Source organism: Camarhynchus parvulus, chromosome 3 (assembly GCF_901933205.1).
Source record: "Camarhynchus parvulus chromosome 3, STF_HiC, whole genome shotgun sequence".
NCBI classification, from domain to species: domain Eukaryota; kingdom Metazoa; phylum Chordata; class Aves; order Passeriformes; family Thraupidae; genus Camarhynchus; species Camarhynchus parvulus.
This window is the reverse complement of record NC_044573.1, coordinates 51,825,566-51,845,672: the sequence shown is the minus strand read 5'-3', so window position 1 is coordinate 51,845,672 and position 20,107 is coordinate 51,825,566. Positions and strand designations below refer to the sequence as shown.

Here is a 20,107-nt window from a genome sequence, read left to right as displayed (position 1 = left end):
GCTCAAGTCCAGCTTGCCCAAGCTGCCGTGCCAGCTTGGCTACTGTTGGCAGTGGGAGCTTGTCCCAGTGCAGTGTGGTGGCCCCAGAGCTGTGTGGAGGACGAGGCAGGCTGGCAGCTGGGGCTGTCAGGCTGTAGAGGCTGCAGCAAAGGAGAAGTGTCACCTAGACCTGGACTGGGGTGAGGCACCAGCATGGTGAGGCCAGTACAGGTGAGCCACACTCACAGCCCATTCTCCTCCCTGGGAGCACAGCCACCAGTGTCCAGTCAGCTCGTGTGGTGGGAGTGCATCCTGCGGGCAGCGGGTCTCAGTTTTGTGATGACCCAAAGAGCGGGGCAAAGCCAGGGGGTGGCTGCTGCCAACCATGCCTCCCAATATGTGGGAGAAGTGGGAGCAGAGGCATTCAGGTGCAGGGGTACCGGCTGGGGGTGTTGGGAAGATGTACTCACCCTTCTCTTAGCCCCTCCAGTGGTGGCCGGCAGGGGTGAGCGCTTTGTCCTTGCGACTGAAGTGGTGGCTGCACACCCGCAACCTGGTCAGAGCCTGCACCTGCTCCAGGGCTGGGCTCTTCTGTTCGCCTGCCTCCCCTCTGCTGCAGGGAGGTCCAGCAAAATAAAAATCTGAACAGCTGCAAGATCTATTAGCTTGTGCAGTTTTATATACAGATAGATAAAAAGGCATTATTTGGAATTTTTTCAGAATCATTGCGAGGACAGAGGAAGAATGGAGAAGTACCCTCTAGGGGACAATATAGCATTGTTTTTCTAAGGATGTAGTAAATGACACAGTCTGGTTTTTAACAGCTTGTAACTCCTGTAAATCTTGTTTATTTCTTTTCGTTGCCTATTCATCTAAATCACAACAAAGCAGAGGAATAATGGCAGTTTTACTTTTCTTGCATGTTTGCACATGACCTCGAATCCATTAATTTTGTTTGTGTAAATACAATTTAAGGGAGCAAGGAAACTGAAAAAGCATTGAGGTACTAAGATGCCTAGCAAAAAGCAGAAGAAATCTTCTTTGCAGAAAGTAATTCCTCTGACCAAGTGTTTTTAATTTCTTGTGCTAGTACAACAGAGTGTATGTTGTTTCCATAGCTGGATGAGCCCTATTTCAGAACAGGTTAGAGTGTGTTCTGAGGCTGTTGTTGAAAAAATATATTTTACTTAATTAGTCAAGTTAAAAAGTGGCATAAAATCTGTGTGAGCTTTACAAACTGTGCTGTGGCTCTATGTACCCTCCTTTGTCAATGGCACCTGTAATTTAGCATTGAAACACAAAGGATCATTCCTTGGCCTGTTGAGAAAGAATGTGAACTTGACAGTTTTGCGCTGTTAGTTTGGAGGACAGAAATTGCAAAGATCTCAGTTTCCTTCAGTAGCTCCTAAAGTTATTCTATTTGCAGTGTTCTAATCCTGTTTTTCTGGTACACCTGGCTATTTTTAGAATACAATAAATTTGCAGTCAGGGTACTAAGATGTTGGTATGGGGTCAGAAATGCTGTGTAGTGAATGTAATTCCAGTATGTCTGTTATTAAGTAACTTAAGTCATTCTAGTTATCTTCATGACCCGTATACATAGAAAACCTTAGGAGAAGTGTTGGACAACTGGATATTTCACAGAATTGCTGAATATTCTGAGTTGGAAGGGACCCACAAGTGTGATCAAGTCAAACTCTTTAAGTGTGCAGGGACTGAACCCACAGCCTTGGTGTTGTTAGCACCATGCTCTAACCGACTGAGCTAATCTCATATTTCAAGGTGCTGGGCAGCTGTGTCAGGTCAGAATCCCAGGCCATGCTAGCAAGGTGCTTAATAGTGCTTCCAGCTCTGCAGGTAGTTTTGTGCAGGGCTGGCTGATGTTTTTGTGCTGCTGCTGCTGCTGAGGTGTGCTGCCTAGGCAGCTGTCTGTGGGGCTGCCCAGCTTGGAGACCCTTGCTCAACACCCAGTTAGATGCAAAGTGGTTCCTGAATTTAGAGGAGAGCCTCTCTACTACCCATGTGTGAATCATTTCAGACCTTATGTCCTGGATCTGGAGGACCAAGGAGGGTTAGCTAATGGAGCACTACTGCAGAATCTGGAAGCTGATTCAAGGGATGCCCTTTTCCCCCTGCCTGCCCTTTCCAGCCTTCCTGGGAGCTGCCCACCCTAGAGCCTCAGAGGTGGGCACTGCTTTGGGGCAGCTGGAAGGTTTGCTCAGGAGCTTGCTAGTGATGAATCACAGAGGTATGGCATGGATTGATAAGGTCGTGTACTTATGATTAGACACATCCTTCCTCTAACAGCAGTTCTTTGTCTCCATTTTGCTTTTGGTAATGTGTTTTGGCCGTTTGCATACAATGACTCTCCAAGCAGGAGCTGTTTGACTTGAGACAAAGTCACTATTATTCCAAGCAAGCTCAGGAAGCCCTCATAATTTTGTTGCCCTCAGAAGGGTGAATTCTTTTAAAAGCCAATTAAGTTAAATGACCAAGGAAATATTTTTATTTTCTTGCAGCCTAGCTGTAGAGGACTTTTGGTTACATAAACAAATGTATAACAAGAAAAATATACCTGGCAGCTATATTGTTGGGCTCTGTGCATTTTAAGCAATGGATGTAAGGGGCATGTTCTTTATCTGTAGCACTAGCAAAAATAAATGTTTTTCAGCTATTCACAGGGCAGGTGTGCAGCCTGGAAGCCATGGAAGAAGAAAACTTCCATGGTCCACAAATTGTTGAAAAATACTGACTATTGTAGTAGTCAGTAGTCAGACTATTGAAGCCTGACCAACACACAAGTCTATCTATCTCCTCAGCTGGAGTTGATGGAGAGCCCAAAGAAGTAGGTAGGAATACTTTATGCTTATCTGGGGAGATTTTGGACTAGACTCTCAAGGTGCTTGATTTAGTAGTCGAGTGCCTGCTTGTGTTTACAAACAGAAACCTTTTTGAATATGACATTTCTGGTGCTGCTGTCCTTTTTCAAAGACTATCTCTGATGTCTCCTCAGGCAGTGTCTCCTGAGCCCTTTATGCCCCTTGGTTATGATCGCCTGTCTGTGATGAAGCCTCACCTCTCCTGCCCCAGTCCCTGCTACAGTGCTCCCTTGAGCTCTCCTGGCTGTTCTGGCTCCCCTCCTCTGCTCTGTATTGTCACTTACTGAATAGACTTGCTCAGCAGAGTTTTCAGGAGGAAAACAAAATGAGGTAGTCATGGATGACCAATATCAGCTTTTCTTTTTAACTCAGTCGTAAAGCATTGTTGGCTCACTGGTTTGGTTTCTACTGTCTATAAAAAGGTTTTGTGCAACAAGTCCCCTTTTTCCCATCGCCCTGTGTGACACCAGTGCTGAGATGACCTTCTGCTGGAAAGTCTCATTGCTCAGTTTTGTCACTGCTCTGTATGAGTTTCCCTGGCAACTGGTTTGAGCTGCACTGAACCAAAAATATCTCGCTGTGCTGGGGGAAAGTCAGTTTGCAGACATGTATTTCTCTTTAATGAGTTCTCTGGATGGTCCGTGTGTTCAGCCTGCAGATGTCATTACTGGGAACCAACAGCTGGGAGATGCAGTGTGCCCCTTTTCCTTACTTCCACAGGCAGAGCAGCCTATGAGGAGGCTGCCCCTGCATGATTGTCAACTGAGCTGTGGCTGTAGGACCCATCATACTCATTTCTCATGGTACTCTGAGGGTCTCATCTGCTGAGAATGCTCTGTGCAGCAGACACAAAGTCTTTCTTGGATTCCTTGGATCTCTGCAAATTTCAGAATTTCTTAGTCACAGAATGGGTAAGGTTGGAAGGGACCAGCCTTACCTAGGTTATTACTAACAACTCTGTCCACATTTCTGTATAAATATATGCATCTTTACAGCTGGGCACGCAGTAGAGTCCAGTTTTGCTCCAATCCTAGTCTCCAAAGGCACCGTTTGTGACACCTCTGAAGGAGAATATGTCAAAATCTTTGGAGGTCAAGACGCACCAGTTTGCTCAGGAGAGAATGCTGGAGGTGTTATTTTAAACCTTCCTTGTTTAGTTTTGACTTGCAGATAATCTTTTCACTACCTAATGTAGAAGACTGATGTGAAGAAAAGCATTCGTAATTCCAGATGTGTTCTCAACATGACAAAATTAGAAGAGACAAAATTGGAAAGCAGTTGGTCATTTTTAGTAACAGGTTCCCTTTTCTGGATTTGTAGGGTGTGAGGATTGCGGTAAAAGCCTTATAGGAGAATGCAAACTCCACGGACCACTCATCAGGGCTAAAGATAGGGTTATTCCCAGCCGGGCCCGCCTCACCCTACCTCACTACCTCACTTTGCGAGTCTTGGAGCTGAGAGCTGGAAACCAGCAGAGTAAGTATTCTAGCTCTTTTTCCCACATTTGAGAAAAAGGAGACAAAGACACTGGCCTGTTTTCACGAGTAACTCAAGGCATAATCATTGGGCATTTGTGTTATGAAGACAGATTTCAGCTGAGCACAGCTAAAGCTCACAGTCAGCTACTGTTTTTTGTGACTGGTTTCTGGTAACAGACACATCAACTGATGGTGGGACATTAGCCAGAGCTGGTGTGACATTTAGCTGTGAACAACCAGTTAGCTCTGTTCAGTCAATCCATGTTTAATGAATGTTGAATTTGTATCTAATAATAACAGCCATGCACTACTACTTTTTTTTTTCTCTTCTCCCCAAGCATGCAAAACAGGAAAGAGTATTCAATGAAAGGTCAAAAACAAAATGGTAAATGACATCCCTTATCCACCCCCTGCAAACTCCAGAGATCACAGGGGGGTAATTTACCTTTTGCAGCATTTTCAGTTCATATTGTGGAAAAACTGTTGCTTCCTTGTGAAAGCAAAGCAGTTTGAATGCCCAAAATGAACAAAGGAATGATGTTCTTAGTGTGCAAATTTTCCACAGCTACCTGTGTATAATTAGTCCTGCCTAGATTGCTTTTCAGACAGAGAATGACAAGATGCCTACACTGTCACTCCATTGATCTGGCAGTGGAATAACCGGAATGATTAAGCAGGCTAATACTGTGTTTTTATAGATTCTTTCCACTCTTATTGGGAGAGAACAACCTCCCAAATTATGCCAAAAGGCAGAGGACTACAATAACATCAGTTTGTAGATTGAGGAGCATCAACACGTTTGTGTTGCATACTCAGTTTAACATCCTGTCATGGATTTTTGGTACTTTTTTATTCAATGTAAGTCCCATTTAAAAAAAATAAAATCAGTACCTATTTCCATCCTTTTTAGATTCTTCACCTTAGAATTATTTAGTGGGCTTATTTGTCTAGAAAAAGAATCCATGTGTTCTGCACTATTTTGTTTATCTCCATTTTCACAACTGTAAGCATACAAGAAATAATTTGTGATGTCTGTACTAATATTAGACTGCTCTTTGTTTTCTTCACAGTCCTTGGTGTATTTGCAAAGAAAGTAATACAGAAGAGAACACAATTTGGCCCTTATGTTGGTCAACTGTCTACAAAACTGACCTGCTATGATGAGAGCAGACTAGTCCTGCAGGTAAAAACCCACTGCTTTCCTATGGAGTGCATATGTGTCTTTAGCAGCTCATACTTATTTAGGTATTTTAATCAGTCAATTTGCCATCTGATCTAGTTCATTATTTGTACTTTTGATGTGTAAGTATGAGTGTAAATCACATTATTAGGTAGTACAGCAAGTACTGAAGTACCCAAATGTTCTTGTATACTGTGTTTTCTAGAAGTTTGGTTTCCTGCTTTCTAGTTTTACCATTTCTAGGGTGTTAAGCCTATCAGTCTGATAGCTCTTGATAAGTTTTTCAGGGAGCATGGCTACTGACCTTTCTTCCCAGGTAACACAAAAGGATTTGTGCTTTGCACCATACCACTGGTATGAGGTTTGAGTTTGTGCACTGAGTTAGTGAGAGCAACAGAAATATGCACTAAGGCACTAGCTTAGTAGGGAGAAACAGATAGGGAAACACTTCTTAATTATTTTTAAATGTTATTGTTCTTAATTAATAATAATTTTAATTGATATATAGACTTTGATGCACAGTGCATTACCTCAGTTTATTTAATCAGATTGTTATTTAGTGCTGGTACCTTCTGTTGCTGCACACATAGGTACTGATTGTTGCACCTGGACCGTGACACTATTATTTGTACTTTATCCAGCAAAACTGTGGCCTCTCAGGACTAGCCCAGCTTAGACAAATGTACATGGACATCCTTTCCCACAGGAATTCCTTGGGAGTTGCAGTTGATTGCAACCCTCTGGGCCCCAGTCTTTGCATTTTGCTGTCAGGGTCATGGCTGAGCACAGCTCTGTGTCATACAATGAATCCATGGTCAAGCCACAGCCTCTGTCAGGACTTCTCAACAGGTCAAGGCTCTTCCAGAGTTTGCATTTCCTATCAGGCCCTCTCACCCCCGAATAGAGAGGCACCAGCAGCAGCTGTCCTGTGACACACTCTGTGTCTTCATTTGAGCTTTCTCCAGAAGCCTGGGACTGGAAAACACTGTGTTGTGAGGAAATACTTCTGAACTTTAGTTTGAGAGCTTCAAAGTAGTAGTATCTTCAGTAGTTGCTGTAAACTTGATTTGCACATGGAAATCATGGGAATTATCTGCCAGGAAAATAACAGTGTCCTTCTATGGGATTCTCATAGCATGTGAATGCCAGAAAAGGTTTGTTCTTCTCTATTGCTAAATATCTTCAGTCTTTTGATTAGACACTATTAAAAATGCAGAAAATATACTTCTCTAACAATGGATGGATGAGCTAAGCACCCAGTTTCTTCCTTTTCACCAAGCCATTGTAAACCACACCCTATCCTCTATCACTCAGCACCATTTGCTTAAAAGTATACAGTGATAAGCACAGCTCTGGCTGATGAATGGACTGTTTCTTCAGAAGAGGAGATTAGAGTCCCAGATTTCCTACATGACAGCAGTAGCTGCCTTGACTTCTCCCTAGCATGAGTATGTGACCAAACCTGTCCAACAGGCGGGTGCTTTCATCGGAAACATGATGAAGTTAGATAAAATATTTCCCAGAAGCAATGAAAATGCAACTTTTTTTTTGCAGTTACTTGCTCAGTTATGTGGTTAGTAGAACAAATAGAGGCTGTGCTGTCATCAGTTGTGCAGCTTTGTCTGTCCATGCTTGAGACACTGTTGCAGAAAGCAATAGTCTTGTTTGAGGTCGGTAGTTATTGCCTAATAAGGGCATTCTCTTGGAGGGGAATCTAGGAAGAATGAAGTAAAGGAAAAAGAAAAATATCATTCTGGCATAGTTCATTTGTATTTACTTTTGCATTGTTAAGAGGAAAAAGAGAAGACTGTTAAAATGCCATTATTTTGTATGTTACCTCTCTGGACTTACTAACACAAGCTGTACAATTGTTCCATGCAAAATGTGGTACCACTGAGGCTTGAGATTATCGAGTGCTCAGGAAGTAGATTAAGGCACAAAGCTTATCTTTCTACCTGCCTGCACTTAGTTCTAAATATTATCTTTATATAACATAAAAATGATGAACTATAAATGGAAAATACATACAAAGGCCTACAGTTATTTTAGTAGCAGGGTGCTCAGCAGGTATTCGTTCTTCACTTTCTCACTGTTGTACTCAGTGTTCATTAAGAGTGATCTATTTCAAAACAAACATGATTTCAAGGGACATATGACCCAGACAAGATAGATAACTGATGGCTGTTATTGCAAATTAAAGAAAACTAATGTGCTTCTATACAGGACTTGGTTTTATCATATTCATCCTGTTCTCCCCCTTTGTTTCAGGTGTTGAAAGATGGAGGGAAGTACTTTCTGGACACTCCCAATGAGGACTGTGGAAACTGGATGATGTTTGTCCGGCTAGCCCGGAACCAAGAGGAACAGACCCTTGTGGCTTACCAGCACTGTGGAGAAGTCTACTTCACAACAGTTAAGGTAGTTAAACCTACATTGCTCCACCTGTCATCCAAAAGGAAATTTATAGACAAAGGTTCTAAAGGACTAACTCTTTTACAATGACAGATTGATTATGTTCTGCTAACTGGATCATTACTTATATACCAACTTTAATGTCATTTAATCTGTAGTAAAGCAAGCAGTGTATGGGGTTTGCCAAGAAAAGGTGTTGTGTACTTGCTCTTGTGGGTAGTGAAGAAACTGAGCTGAGGGAAGATAAAAAGCATTCATGCTGATAGTGTTCAAACTGAATGCTCTTTAATGCCAGGTAGGTGTATGTGGTGGGATTAATTGGCATTATTACATTCAACAGTACTTCATTCTGGAAATAACAAACAAATTCCTTTCTTTTATTACATTTCTAGACACATATTGTTTTCTGAGCACATTGCTCTGTGCTCAGGAACAAGGTGTTGAGTGAATCTTCATGTACAATTTCCATGTTTTGGCCCTTTTCTTAGGCAGAGTTGGTTTTAATCAGAAATAACTCTTTTGCACACTTGGGAAAAAGAAATCTATCTCTTGAGCATAATGCTTGTATATCATTGTGAGCAACATTAAAATGAAAAAAAAGAATATTAGTGAAAAGTAGTTACTATAAATTAAAATCCAGCATTTCAGTTTCATATCCAAGATTAGCACATATATCTGTGGCATAGTAGTATTTACATTTTTTACTCCATTTTTGTTTCTAAACCTGCACAGTGAGAAAAATATTTACTGTATAGTGGTGATGAGAGTATAACATTTCATACCCTTGAAGTCTTTTATAACAGTATCGAGTATAGTTGATTCTAGGATTAATGTCAACATAATTATTAAGAAAAAAAAGAAAAATGTAAAATAGTATATACTACCCTGAGACATATTTAAACTGTGTTTGAGATTCTCATACAGTCCATATCATTTGAGATTTCAGCTTGATTTGAAATGCATTATATGCTTGTAAAATTGACAGGATTACTAATACTGTATTTAGGAAGCATGAACTTTTCCAAGAAGTAGTTGTTATAAACTAGTAACTTAAAATTTCCAGTGTAATTTAAATTCTATTGAACCAGCTCTCTGCTGTCTTCAGCAGAACTGTGCACATTGGCATTAATGGAGAGCTGCATCCCATACACTGACACAAAGAGTGTCCTAGGATGATGCATGTGTCTTGGAACCTTTGCTGTGCTGTAGGTCATAGGGCATTACTTGGGTTTTATTTCTCCCAAGTCCCAGTATCATTCAGGGTGCTGTGGCATCCTGCAGATTTTGTCCTGATCAATGAATGCGATGGCCTTGTGCTACACTTAGGCACACCCTGCTGGTCATGCTGTGAGGCTGGCTTTGGGCTTATTCTGAAGATACTTTCTCAAAACATTTTTAGTAAAGTAGATTAAGATAGGAGTAGGATTGGCTCCTTTCCCCACTATTTTTACAAAGAAATGGGATTTCAGTGACATGAAACTACAGCTACTAAAGCAGACGTATAAGTGGCATCCTGACACCACCATTAGCTTACTTTCTGACCTAATGGCTGCAGTCCTTAGAAATAAGTGCTTTAAAAGGTATGGAAATAAAAATAATCCATGGTTGCTGTTGGTCTGATCCCAGGAGAGTGTCATGTGTGCACTGCAGTTCTCTTATTGTCACTGGTGGCACAGAGTAAAAGACTAATTGTAGTGGATTTGGATACCGATATTTCATGTCAGTTTTACTGAGATTAGAGCTTTTGAATTACTTGACTGTTTCACACACTGATGCACTTGCTCTCCCTTCAAAGTCGCATTGACCAGCTCTCGCCTTCCCATAAAGGAGATGGCTGCTGGTCTAGGAATGCTGGGCAGAAAGTAGTGACAGTGTCATGCTGTGCAGTTTTTTTGTGGGGATCAGTCTCAGCTGTCACAGGCCAAGGTCCTAAGACATCCTTAAACATTTTGTCTCACAATGCATGATGATCCTCCTACTTAGTGGCTCTGCCTCATGTCCTTAACTGAGTGGAGAATTCTGGACAGACCATTTCTGTTTAGGCCAGGTGTTACCAAAATGTACGCCCAACCCACACTGGTTGTGGTTGGCAGGCAGGCTTGTTGTGCCTGGGAATACAAAAGTCAGTTTTCAGCATTAAAGCCACAATTAACCCCTCAGCTGTTTACATGCACAATCTACATTGTCTTTTCCCTACCATGCTTATCCCACACTAATATTACAGAATAAATGGATTTTATGATGTTATGTTTTCTGGAATAAGACTCGGCTGCTCTGCTGTCTTTCTGGGCTAGTCTGGGTTTTGGGGTTTTTTTGGTTTTTTTTGTTTGTTTGTTTTTGGTGGGTTTTTTGGTTTTTTTTTTGGGGGGGGTGTTTTTTTTTTAGTGGCAGGTGTTTATCTTAGTTAAAATAAAACTACAAGTACAGTGCAGTTTGGCTCTACCCTTGTTGCAGCAATGTTAGTGTTTATTATAGATGAAGAAAATTGTGTACAGGGAGTCATATAAATCATGACCCCAAAGTTTAGTTTTCTCCTTTGCATTTAAAGAACTAATAGATCTTTAGCCAGGGAGTGTAATCACGCCTCTCCTTTTCTCTCTGCTATATTATTGACTGAAAGTATTTGTCAGAAGAGGTCATACTCCAATCCAAGGAGAGATTTGGGCAAGCATGACTGGATGGGAGACTGCAGATTATGGGCTCCCTTAATCCTGTGGGGGAAGGCTTCAGTGGAGGGAGGGCGGAGTTACAGTAAAGCACGCTCACAGCAAGCCTGACACATTAGAGCCAGCCCAGGGAAAGTGCCAATTTGCCTTGCAGCGCACATATTGATCAGCTCTGCACCCATGCTCAGTGGGACATATCCAGGAGGCATCCAAGATCTTGTGCCTTCACAAGGCATTTTTCCTTTGCTTGTACCCTATAGTTAGGTGCTGTGTCCAGAGGACTTCCAGGCATCAAGGAATGGGCATGGGATATTGCTTGGAAAGACTGATGGGTGTCTGAACATTACAGACAAATATGTCTCACTGAGCAAAGGTTATGAGCATTGAGGCATCCCTCCAGCTACAGCCCCCCCACCCCAAATCTCTGTGCATACACAATTCCACTTTTACAAACAGAAAGTGTCAATCAAGAAAGCGGGCAGTGATGCTCAAAAAGTGCTTGAATCTTGAAACTAAGTTACCAATAATTTAAACAGAGTCAAAAATGCAGTTTGGAAAAGGTCAAAACACTGCACCCCCCTGCCCCTGCTATTTTTCTTATTGTTTGGTTTAGGAAAATTGACACAAGTAAAAATGTGCTGGTTTTTCCATTCACAGCCAATTGAACCCCACACAGAATTGAAAGTATGGTATGCTGCCGATTATGCCAAATTTATGGAAGCTTCTGCAGTCTTCATTAAAGAAGAATCAGATGTCTCTCCTTTGCCTCCAGCAGCAGTAAGTAGCCCTACTCTGCATTGAAGCCATCACTAGACATGGTAAATTATGGTTTATTTACATGTTTTCTCTGTTTATATAACTCTAGTAATGCAAGTGTAGGCCGCAGAGTACTTTTAGCAGTTTTAGCCAAGCAGCTACCCAGAGAAAGGCTGATCTTCCTGTCCTGTGTTTGTAATCCAATGGAGCCATCAGATATAGTCAGAAGTGGCACCACTTGATGTATTGGAAAGACTTAAGATGGGCACTAATTTTTGGATAACCAAGCTGTCAAGCCTCAGACTTTTTTCACCATTTTCCTTTCTTTTGCTCTGACTGATTGGCCAGAGTACCCACTAATTATTTCAGTCTTTCCTGTTCAGTAACCCTTCTCTACTAATTCAAATACCTTCCCCTCTGTATCATAGCAGAAATCCTTAAACTGATAGGAGAAGTTTGTTAAGTGTTGAAAACATGGCTGTGAAAATCAATACTTAATCTAGAAAGAATGTGAAACAAATGAACCAGGAATACAAATGAACCAGGAATTCATGTTCCAAGGAGGCTTGTGAGGCGTTCAGAATATTCCCCAGAAGGAGGGTGAGGGAGAGCCACAGCATCAGGCACAAGTCTTAGCAGAGAGGAAGGCTCAGTTTGGAAATAAAGAGGGATTGGATACAGCCTCACCATGCTCTCCAGAGCAAGCTAGCTCAAGAGCAAGGGAAAAGAAGGACAGTTTTTGAGAAACTTACATAAAAGGTAGATGAAGTTGAGGAGGTACATGGTCATGCATTAATTGGAAGTATATTTCATCAGTGATAGGAGTTTTTTGGTAATTGTTTTTATCAGAATTTTTATAGTATCAGTATTTAAAGTGAATTTAACTGAATCCAATAGAGCTGTTATTTCCATGGAAGTAATACTTCCAAATAATACACTGCCTAAAAAAACACAAAGGCTTTAAGTCAGGCTAGGCTTGAGATCCCTGATCCCTAAACCTAAGGTGTTTGTTATCCAATTAATGGAAGTCTAATGCCAGATGTCAAGCTAAGTGAGGAAGCCTCTCCTGGAGCCATTGACCATTGCTGTGTGGTAAAGCATGGAGTCAGCCCAAGACACAAGGAAATCTGTATGACTAAACTACATTTTTGTACAGAAACCCATCCCATTTTTGTGTGGCTGGAATAGCAGATAAACTATGTCAGTCCAAAGATAAAAGTACAATTTACAACTGTTTATGAGTAATTTCATAAATGCAACAAACATAGAGACTTTGAAATTCAGTAAGCACAGATAAACAAAAGTGAAGGACTCAGGACTGTTACAGTAAATGCTAAACAAAAACATATAAACCAGTATTTAGCCAACCTTACCTTACCTTTGAGTTTTTACTCCTAGACACAATCTATTGCCAGTTGAACAACTAGGTGGTAGCACATGGAAGTAAATATCACCAGAGACAATGATGGGTCTTAGAAAAGCACAGGAGTGAGAAGAATATGACCCTTCCTTAGAATGTTTAGTAAGGCCTGTCTCTGTTCTCATTGCAGAAAGAGCCTGTAGACTCTTGGATATGCTCCAGCTGTGGAAGCACTTTTGCAACTTTTGCTCTGCTGGAATCTCACCAGTGCATCCATAAAGACCGAGTCCTTCCTACGAGGTTCAGACCACCAAATAAATTGGGACCTGTAAAAGCAAAAAACAAACTCAAAGGGAAACTGAGAGGAGCATCATTAGGCAAAAGCATTACTCAATGCTTTGGGACCATTTCCTGTTCCTCTGCTGCAAAGTTCAGCTGTGCCAGCTCAGGAAGCACTTGTGGTGCTCTTGTAAGGTTTATACCTAAATGGAGAAATGGTCGGTCTTCACTGCTGAAGGGAAAAGAAGTGAAGCAGCCAGATAGTTTTCCCTGCCGACTCTGTGGGAAGATTTTTGATTCCATTGACAAGCTCACAGTCCACACTTATGTGCACAAAGGGGAGCGTCCCTACAAGTGTTCCCAGCACGGATGCACAAAAGCCTTCATTTCCAAATATAAACTGCTCAGGTACAGCTCTGAAGGCATTCCTTTTCTACTGGGGGTGTGGGGGGAGAAAAACACAGCTTTTTCCTTTGGGGTGTTCTAGTGACAGTTAATCCCTGAGGTTCAGTTTTTATTATTACTGTTTTTTGATAGAATTGGAGAAAACTAGTCTCCCTTAATTATGGTGACTACTCAAAAAGATGATGTTGAGCAGTTTTAAGCTGCTCTATAGTTTATGATTGACACCTTCCTCCCCCTCCCCAAAATGTAGAATTTACTAATAACCTGATAAGTTGTGAAAATGCCTTCCTTTGAGAATTCCAGTATTTTCAAGTTTTGAGGCTGCTAGAGTAAACGTACTAGAATAAATGTGAACACAAATGACTTTTTGTATGTGTGTGTTTTGGTTTTTTTTTCTCTTAGACACTCAGCCACTCATTCTCCGCAGAAATCTCACCAGTGTGGCTACTGTGAAAAGACCTTTCACAGGAAAGACCATCTAAAGAATCACCTTCAGACTCATGACCCCAACAAGATGGCCTTCAAGTGTGAAGAGTGTGGCAAGAAGTACAACACCAAGCTAGGCTACAAGAGACACTTGGCTCTTCATGCTGCCACCAGCGGGGACCTCACCTGTAGGGTATGTGCCCAAGAGTTTGATGGTACTGAGGTTCTGTTGGAGCACCTCAAAAGTCATGCAGGGAAGCCGACTGGCAACATGAAGGAAAAGAAACATAAGTGTGACCACTGCGAGCGTCACTTCTATACCCGCAAAGATGTGCGACGTCACATGGTGGTTCACACAGGCTGCAAAGACTTCCTGTGCCAGTTCTGTGCCCAGAGGTTCGGGCGGAAGGACCACTTGACACGCCATACTAGGAAGACTCATCCGCAAGAACTGCTGAAGAGCAGGTTGCAGAATGGTGACTCAGTGAGTCTCCTTGACCAGCTCTTTTCATACAGACTGAAGGAAGATGCCAGCATGCTGTCCCCTCTTCCTGAAAGGGTCCCTGTGCCAAATGGGATTGTGAATAGTTCAGAAACAGAGGAATACAACTGTTCACATCTTCATTCCCAGTCAAGCTTACAAACTGCTCTTCCTCTTGAGTCTTCTCCTCACTTGCAAAGGATGGGCTGTGCAGACAGCCTCCCGGCTGTCCCTCCCACACCATGTTCAGCAGCTGTCCCTATCAACCTGAACCTTCATCAGCCTAACAAATATGACCTTAGTTCTACCTCATTTGCCGCAGGATCCCTCAAGAATCTACCAATAAAAGTGGATGTTAAAGGTTACAATGTGCATCTTCTTGAGGACCTGCCATTACCAGAACCTCAGTCTCTCCACAAAATCAGTATGGAAGAAGCTTCCTCAGGGCCTGTAGGGGATACTAACAAGTACCCAGTGCACAAAGAGACAGAGGCAGCAGCTGAAACTGCCAGCCTGCCTTTCATGGATCTTACTCATGTGATGGGCTTCTGGCAGCTCCCACCAGGTGACAACCAGAACACTATTGGGGACATCACAATGGCTTTTGGCTCAGAGGAACCATCACACAGGCTGAATGGCCTTGGCCAACAGCAAGGTCTTCAGCTAGCAGCTGGTGGGATGGCCATAAACCAGCTGCACCATCTTCCTCGCTCCTTTCCATCCACTACAAATTCTGTAACATTGCCTCACTTTCACCATGCCTTCAAGTAACCATCATCCTGTGTGGGTTTTTCCCTTTTTTTCTTTTTTAAGACTGTGCTTCTTACTTAAATCTGTTAGGATCGGGGTGTTTTTGTTTTGTTTTGAAGAAAACTGCCCCAGATGTTTTCAAAGCACGTTATGAACATGGTAGTTAAATTCAGGATGTTAATAAACAAGAAGCTCTATTTTTCATACTGTTAGTTTTTTAGCACATGACAACAGTAGAACTAACATGTTTCCCTCAGCTCCCTCTATATTTTTGTTTCTTTTCATGCAAACAACTGAATAACTATCTTCAGTGACAGCAAAGTATCATAACAGGCACAATAAAACTATGGCTGCTGCAATAGGAGAAATATGTTTAGGGTGATTGGGAAGAGGGGGGAAATCACAAAGAAATCAATTTAATGAGCCATAAATCACAGCAAATTTGTACACATGGCAAATGTAACAAACAATTTCTCAACATCAGATAGATTTCTGTTAAGCACTTAATTAATGACATTTATTAATCCTTAATTTAAATCGAAATCATTCCAAGAGTAAATCTTACGTCCTTGTTTCAATTTCTTCAATGAAGTTCATCACTATTATGATTATGTTAAACTAGATTTTGTTTTCTGGCGGGCAGTTCAGCTGTGTGCCTTTTTCCTAGAGCTGGAAATAATTTCCACTTCTGAATGACTGTGTAAGAACTGCTGTCTTGGATACATGCAGTTCTCAGAATGGGAAGTGAATTGTCTCAAGTTAGAACAAAACATTAATTTTCAATTAGAGCTGGATCTGCCAAGACATCAGACACTTCTCTCTCTCTCTCTCTCTCTCTCTCTCTTTCTAGTAAAGTATTTGAGCATTTGCTTAAATTTAAGCTTATGGTATCCCACTGGGTCAACAGCTTGATTAATTCAACACTTAATAAAAAATAATGCATCCTACCTAAGGGGCCTTTATTCACCTTTTGTTGATAAAAATGGCCATTGTTTAGTCTGGGAAATGATTAATAATTGCAACCATCTGAAAATATGGGCTTTCGCAGAAGTCCAGCCCTGGTCCAGAGGAACCTGTGCCCGAGTGGGACCCCTGTGGAGCCAGGGGCAGGTCCATGCACAGAGGGGCTGTGGTGTGAGCTGACACTGGACCCTGTTCAAAACCAGGTTATAAACCTGCCTTACAAGTGTCAGCTGAAATTAGTGAATTTGAGAATGCTTGAAGCCATTTTACTCATGGGGTTCTGCTCAGAAACATCGGGACTGCTGGAGTTGGACTCCAGCCTTTGTTTCTTGCAGACTAGAGCCATGGGGACTTCTGGTTGTTTCCTGGGGTAAATTCCTGTGGACAGTGGGTTGGTGTGACAGTCCTATCACCTGATGCATGAACAAGCAGAAATTATAAAGATCACATTTTTCAGTAGATGACATTATTAAACAAAGAAACAAACTCTTCACAATTTAGTTTGTTGCCTAGAAAACTAGTTACAAAAACATCATAATGGTTTTAGTGGATGGCTCAGTTACTAATGGATTCTGTTTCATCTGAAACAGACACGGAATTTCTGAATCTGAATAAATTCTCAAACCCCAAGAACTACTCTTCCATTAAATCCAAAGAGAGTTCATAGTATCCCATGGCCATTACTAATATAACATGGAGCAAACATGTTCTCCTCTCCCTCATTAATCACAGGAATATTTCCTGAGAGCTTCAAATAAAAAATCATTCTTAAATTATTCCTGTTTTGCTGTTACTGGGCTACAGATCATTGTAGTTGTACAATGTCATTGAATATTCTTACAAGTTGATTGGTATGTGGATTAAGGGTTGTCTTATTGCAGCTCATTAAAGAATATATTCTGCAGATGCAGTGCTAGGGGGTATTTTTTGTCTTGAAAATTTTTGACATAAGACAGACCAAAAGGAATTTTAAGGTCATTCCTGTAATGACAACAGCAGGAGGCAAACAGGTACTTCATAATCATGTCCAGTGAGTAGTTATTTAAATTATGAGTTCCAGAATAGGGAAAAGATTTTAAACAGTGTTACGTGCACATTCTATAGCTAGGCTTTTCATCTGGACTTGGAAAGGGGTGTGTGTGCACTTAACTGTATTTTTTTCCTTGTTTGTGCAAATTGTATTCACTTGGCTTCAAGCAAGCTTATGTACTTGTAAAAAACCACAAAAAACGAAATTACAACAAAAAATTCTTAGCTACAAAAAAAATTTGTAGCACTTCCTGATCATACACATTTTGTCATTTTGGTTTGTGCTTTTATAAGAGGTGTCAGTAATTACCTAAATACTTGTCCTTGAATTTAAATGGGATGTTAAGAAGCAAACATTATGCAGACACTGAGCACGTTCTTCCAGCTGATCTTTCAACCCTGGATCATGGTACCTGAGCTCTGGGCTGCCAAGAGAGGTGCTGCTGCCTGATCTCAGCCTCTTCCAAAATATGGAAAGATGATAAGCATTCCTTACCAATGCATATGTAACTGCAGATTAAAGACCGTCTCGTTCAAATAAAAAGAAAACAACTGCTTTTGATGTATTTTAAAATATTTTAAAAGCACACAGCAATGGTGTCTGCAAGTAAAGCACAGAAGCAAACCTTAAATGTGCAATGCGGCTTAAACCCATCAGCCCGTTCAATTTTATTTTTCCAGATTCTTGGCATCATAAATGTAGCAGAAGCTGATGATGTCCCATGACAAAGAAAGGCAAGCTATTTCAAAAAGTTACATTGTCAAAAAAAATTGTTTTGTTTTAAAATTCTTGCAACTCAAGAGACGTGAGATAGCCCCAAGTCATGTAATACTGTAAGCAGGACTGGGCCTTCTGAATGTGTTTGTTAGGGAGACCTCTGTGAGCGTTTCTCAGAGGCCATCAGTAGCTGAGGCTCAGGCTGCAGGACACCTGTGGTGGCACTGCCTTTGGCTCATGCAGGGCTGTGACAGCACCAGTGTGGGGAGAGGCAGCCCCACATCCACCGTGGGTATGGTGGAGGAAGGCAGCAGCCCGAGCACTGACCAGTCCTCCTCCGAATGTGAGAAGTGGATGTAAGGGCAGAGAACTGCCATGGCCATGGCACAGCAGGTAAGAGATCTGGGAGATCTTAGGCTATTTTACCTCACATTCAAGTAGAGATAAAAATACTCTTGTCTGAACTCTGCTTGAAAACCTGTAGAAGCAGAGCAGTATGTGGTGAATAAACAGCAGAATTACTATAATCAAATCATAGTGTAAAAGAACAAAATTTAGTAAACATTTGGTCTCATAAAAAAAGCATTCTTTTTATGAAATAAGAAAAAAAGACCTGAACCTGCTGAAATAATGTCAAGAAGCTAAAATTATACTACATGGAACAAAAGACTGCATCCTCTATGTAATCACAAGTAGGTCCATTGCTAAGTTCCCATCCTCTATCAGAAACCAAGTTCATTTCTTTTTTCTTCAGTTTTATTTACCAACTTTTCCTGTTGGAACTTTCCATTTCCTTAGTCAATGGGTTGCTGTTACTTTCAGAAAATTTTTCATAGCCAGTCTGAACTGGGGTGTTACATTCCATATATTAATGATTGGTTCATTTCTAGTGGAATGCTTAAAATGCTTTTCCTCAAGACACCATTCCTGCCCTTATATATGTATATATATATATTTTTTTTGTAAGATACTGGAAACTATGCCATGAAATCCTACACTTGTATAATCAGTAAATAATGGAGATACACACAACAACAAATACAGTAAAACTTGCTCTAAATTTGAGGATTCATTTATTTGGTTGTTAAAGAAAGGAACTGTGGTAAGATTGCACAGTATAGTTTGGAATGGGTTTGGGTTTTTTCCGTCTTCTTCCTGGACTGAAAGAAAGGCTGAGCAGCACTGCTTTAATATACTGGGGCTACTGTCATGCCTGCTTTTTCTAGCTCTAGGAGTTACAGTTGCTTCAAGTGTCATCCTTTCTGTATCCATCTAATCATTATTAGCTAGTCTTAGTTCAATTAAACTGTTTAAAATATGGTATTTATTACTGCCATGTCCAACTACTTTTCATTTACTTAATGAGCATTTAATAAGTAAGAAAATTCCTTATGGATTTTAATTTAAATCCTTACTGAAAATTACTGGGCTAAAAAGCCCCTACTTGTTGCATCACTGAAACTTTATGGTGATCCGAGGCTGACAGTGGATCAAGTGACCAAAATAATAAGAAGGGATATACCTCTACAACATTTCTATCTTGTTGATGAATTTTTAAAAGCAATCAAAACGTTTAATGCCAGAATGAGTATGGTTTTAGTCTGAACTCAAAGTGCTTTGAAGAAATGCACAGCATACATGGCCATTTCTTGTGTATCAATCACTATCATTTATTGTTTACTGGAAGATTCTATTAAATATTCACATGAAGTTCCACAATGTCCACTTGTCTTGTTCAATATATCAAAGCATTAGGGCAAAGAAAAAGAAAATCACATGCATCTTCCTACATTTTGTTAAAGCCATTGAATGAACTGCTGGTAATGTCCATCCCTCTAGGCAATCATTTAATTAAATCTTGGCAGCGGATGCAGATAATCTCACAACTTCAAACAGGATAGCATTGTAAGATTTGTAGCCTAGAGAGAAAAAGCCCAAATCAAACCTGAGCCAATGAATTGTAGTTTGGTTATTTTATTGGTAGCTGTAGCATTTCAGGGGGAACTGGTGCTGAAAAACTGCACTGCTTAATATCTTCCATAATGTGTCAGCAGAAAGCCTTAACACATCCTTGCCGACCCATCACTCTTATCTTCTGTTGTCCGCTTGTGGTCTAGAAGCAGCAATAAGCCATATACTTGCTATTTCTTATTATAGAAAGAGCTTTTATATTTTACTCTATTTTCTCCAAGAAGATTAAATCTGTATTTGTGGGAAGGTGATGGAGCAGCTCATCCTGGAAACCATTTCCAGGCACATTAGGGATGAGACCATTTATTTGCACCAATCAAAGCCAGTTTCTCATATCTCCTTTCTCAGCTAAAAAAGGCTCATGGGTAGCTCTGA

The 20,107-nt window shown here is 40.9% G+C and overlaps 1 protein-coding gene across 5 annotated transcripts in view; it reads left to right on the top strand.

Annotated features, from left to right (window-relative positions):
* The window catches only part of PLAGL1 (PLAG1 like zinc finger 1), a 48,182-nt gene extending 28,293 nt beyond the window's left edge, over window positions 1-19,889 (top strand). For all 5 annotated transcript variants that reach the window (XM_030945494.1, XM_030945498.1, XM_030945496.1 and 2 more), the window contains 6 exons: window positions 4,179-4,334; window positions 5,407-5,519; window positions 7,785-7,934; window positions 11,252-11,371; window positions 12,901-13,397; window positions 13,797-19,889. In XM_030945494.1, the coding sequence (XP_030801354.1) occupies window positions 4,179-4,334; window positions 5,407-5,519; window positions 7,785-7,934; window positions 11,252-11,371; window positions 12,901-13,397; window positions 13,797-15,072 (2,312 nt within the window). In that variant the 3' untranslated portion in view covers window positions 15,073-19,889. The remainder of the gene's footprint in view (window positions 1-4,178; window positions 4,335-5,406; window positions 5,520-7,784; window positions 7,935-11,251; window positions 11,372-12,900; window positions 13,398-13,796) is intronic.
* The last annotated feature ends 218 nt before the right edge of the window (window positions 19,890-20,107 follow it).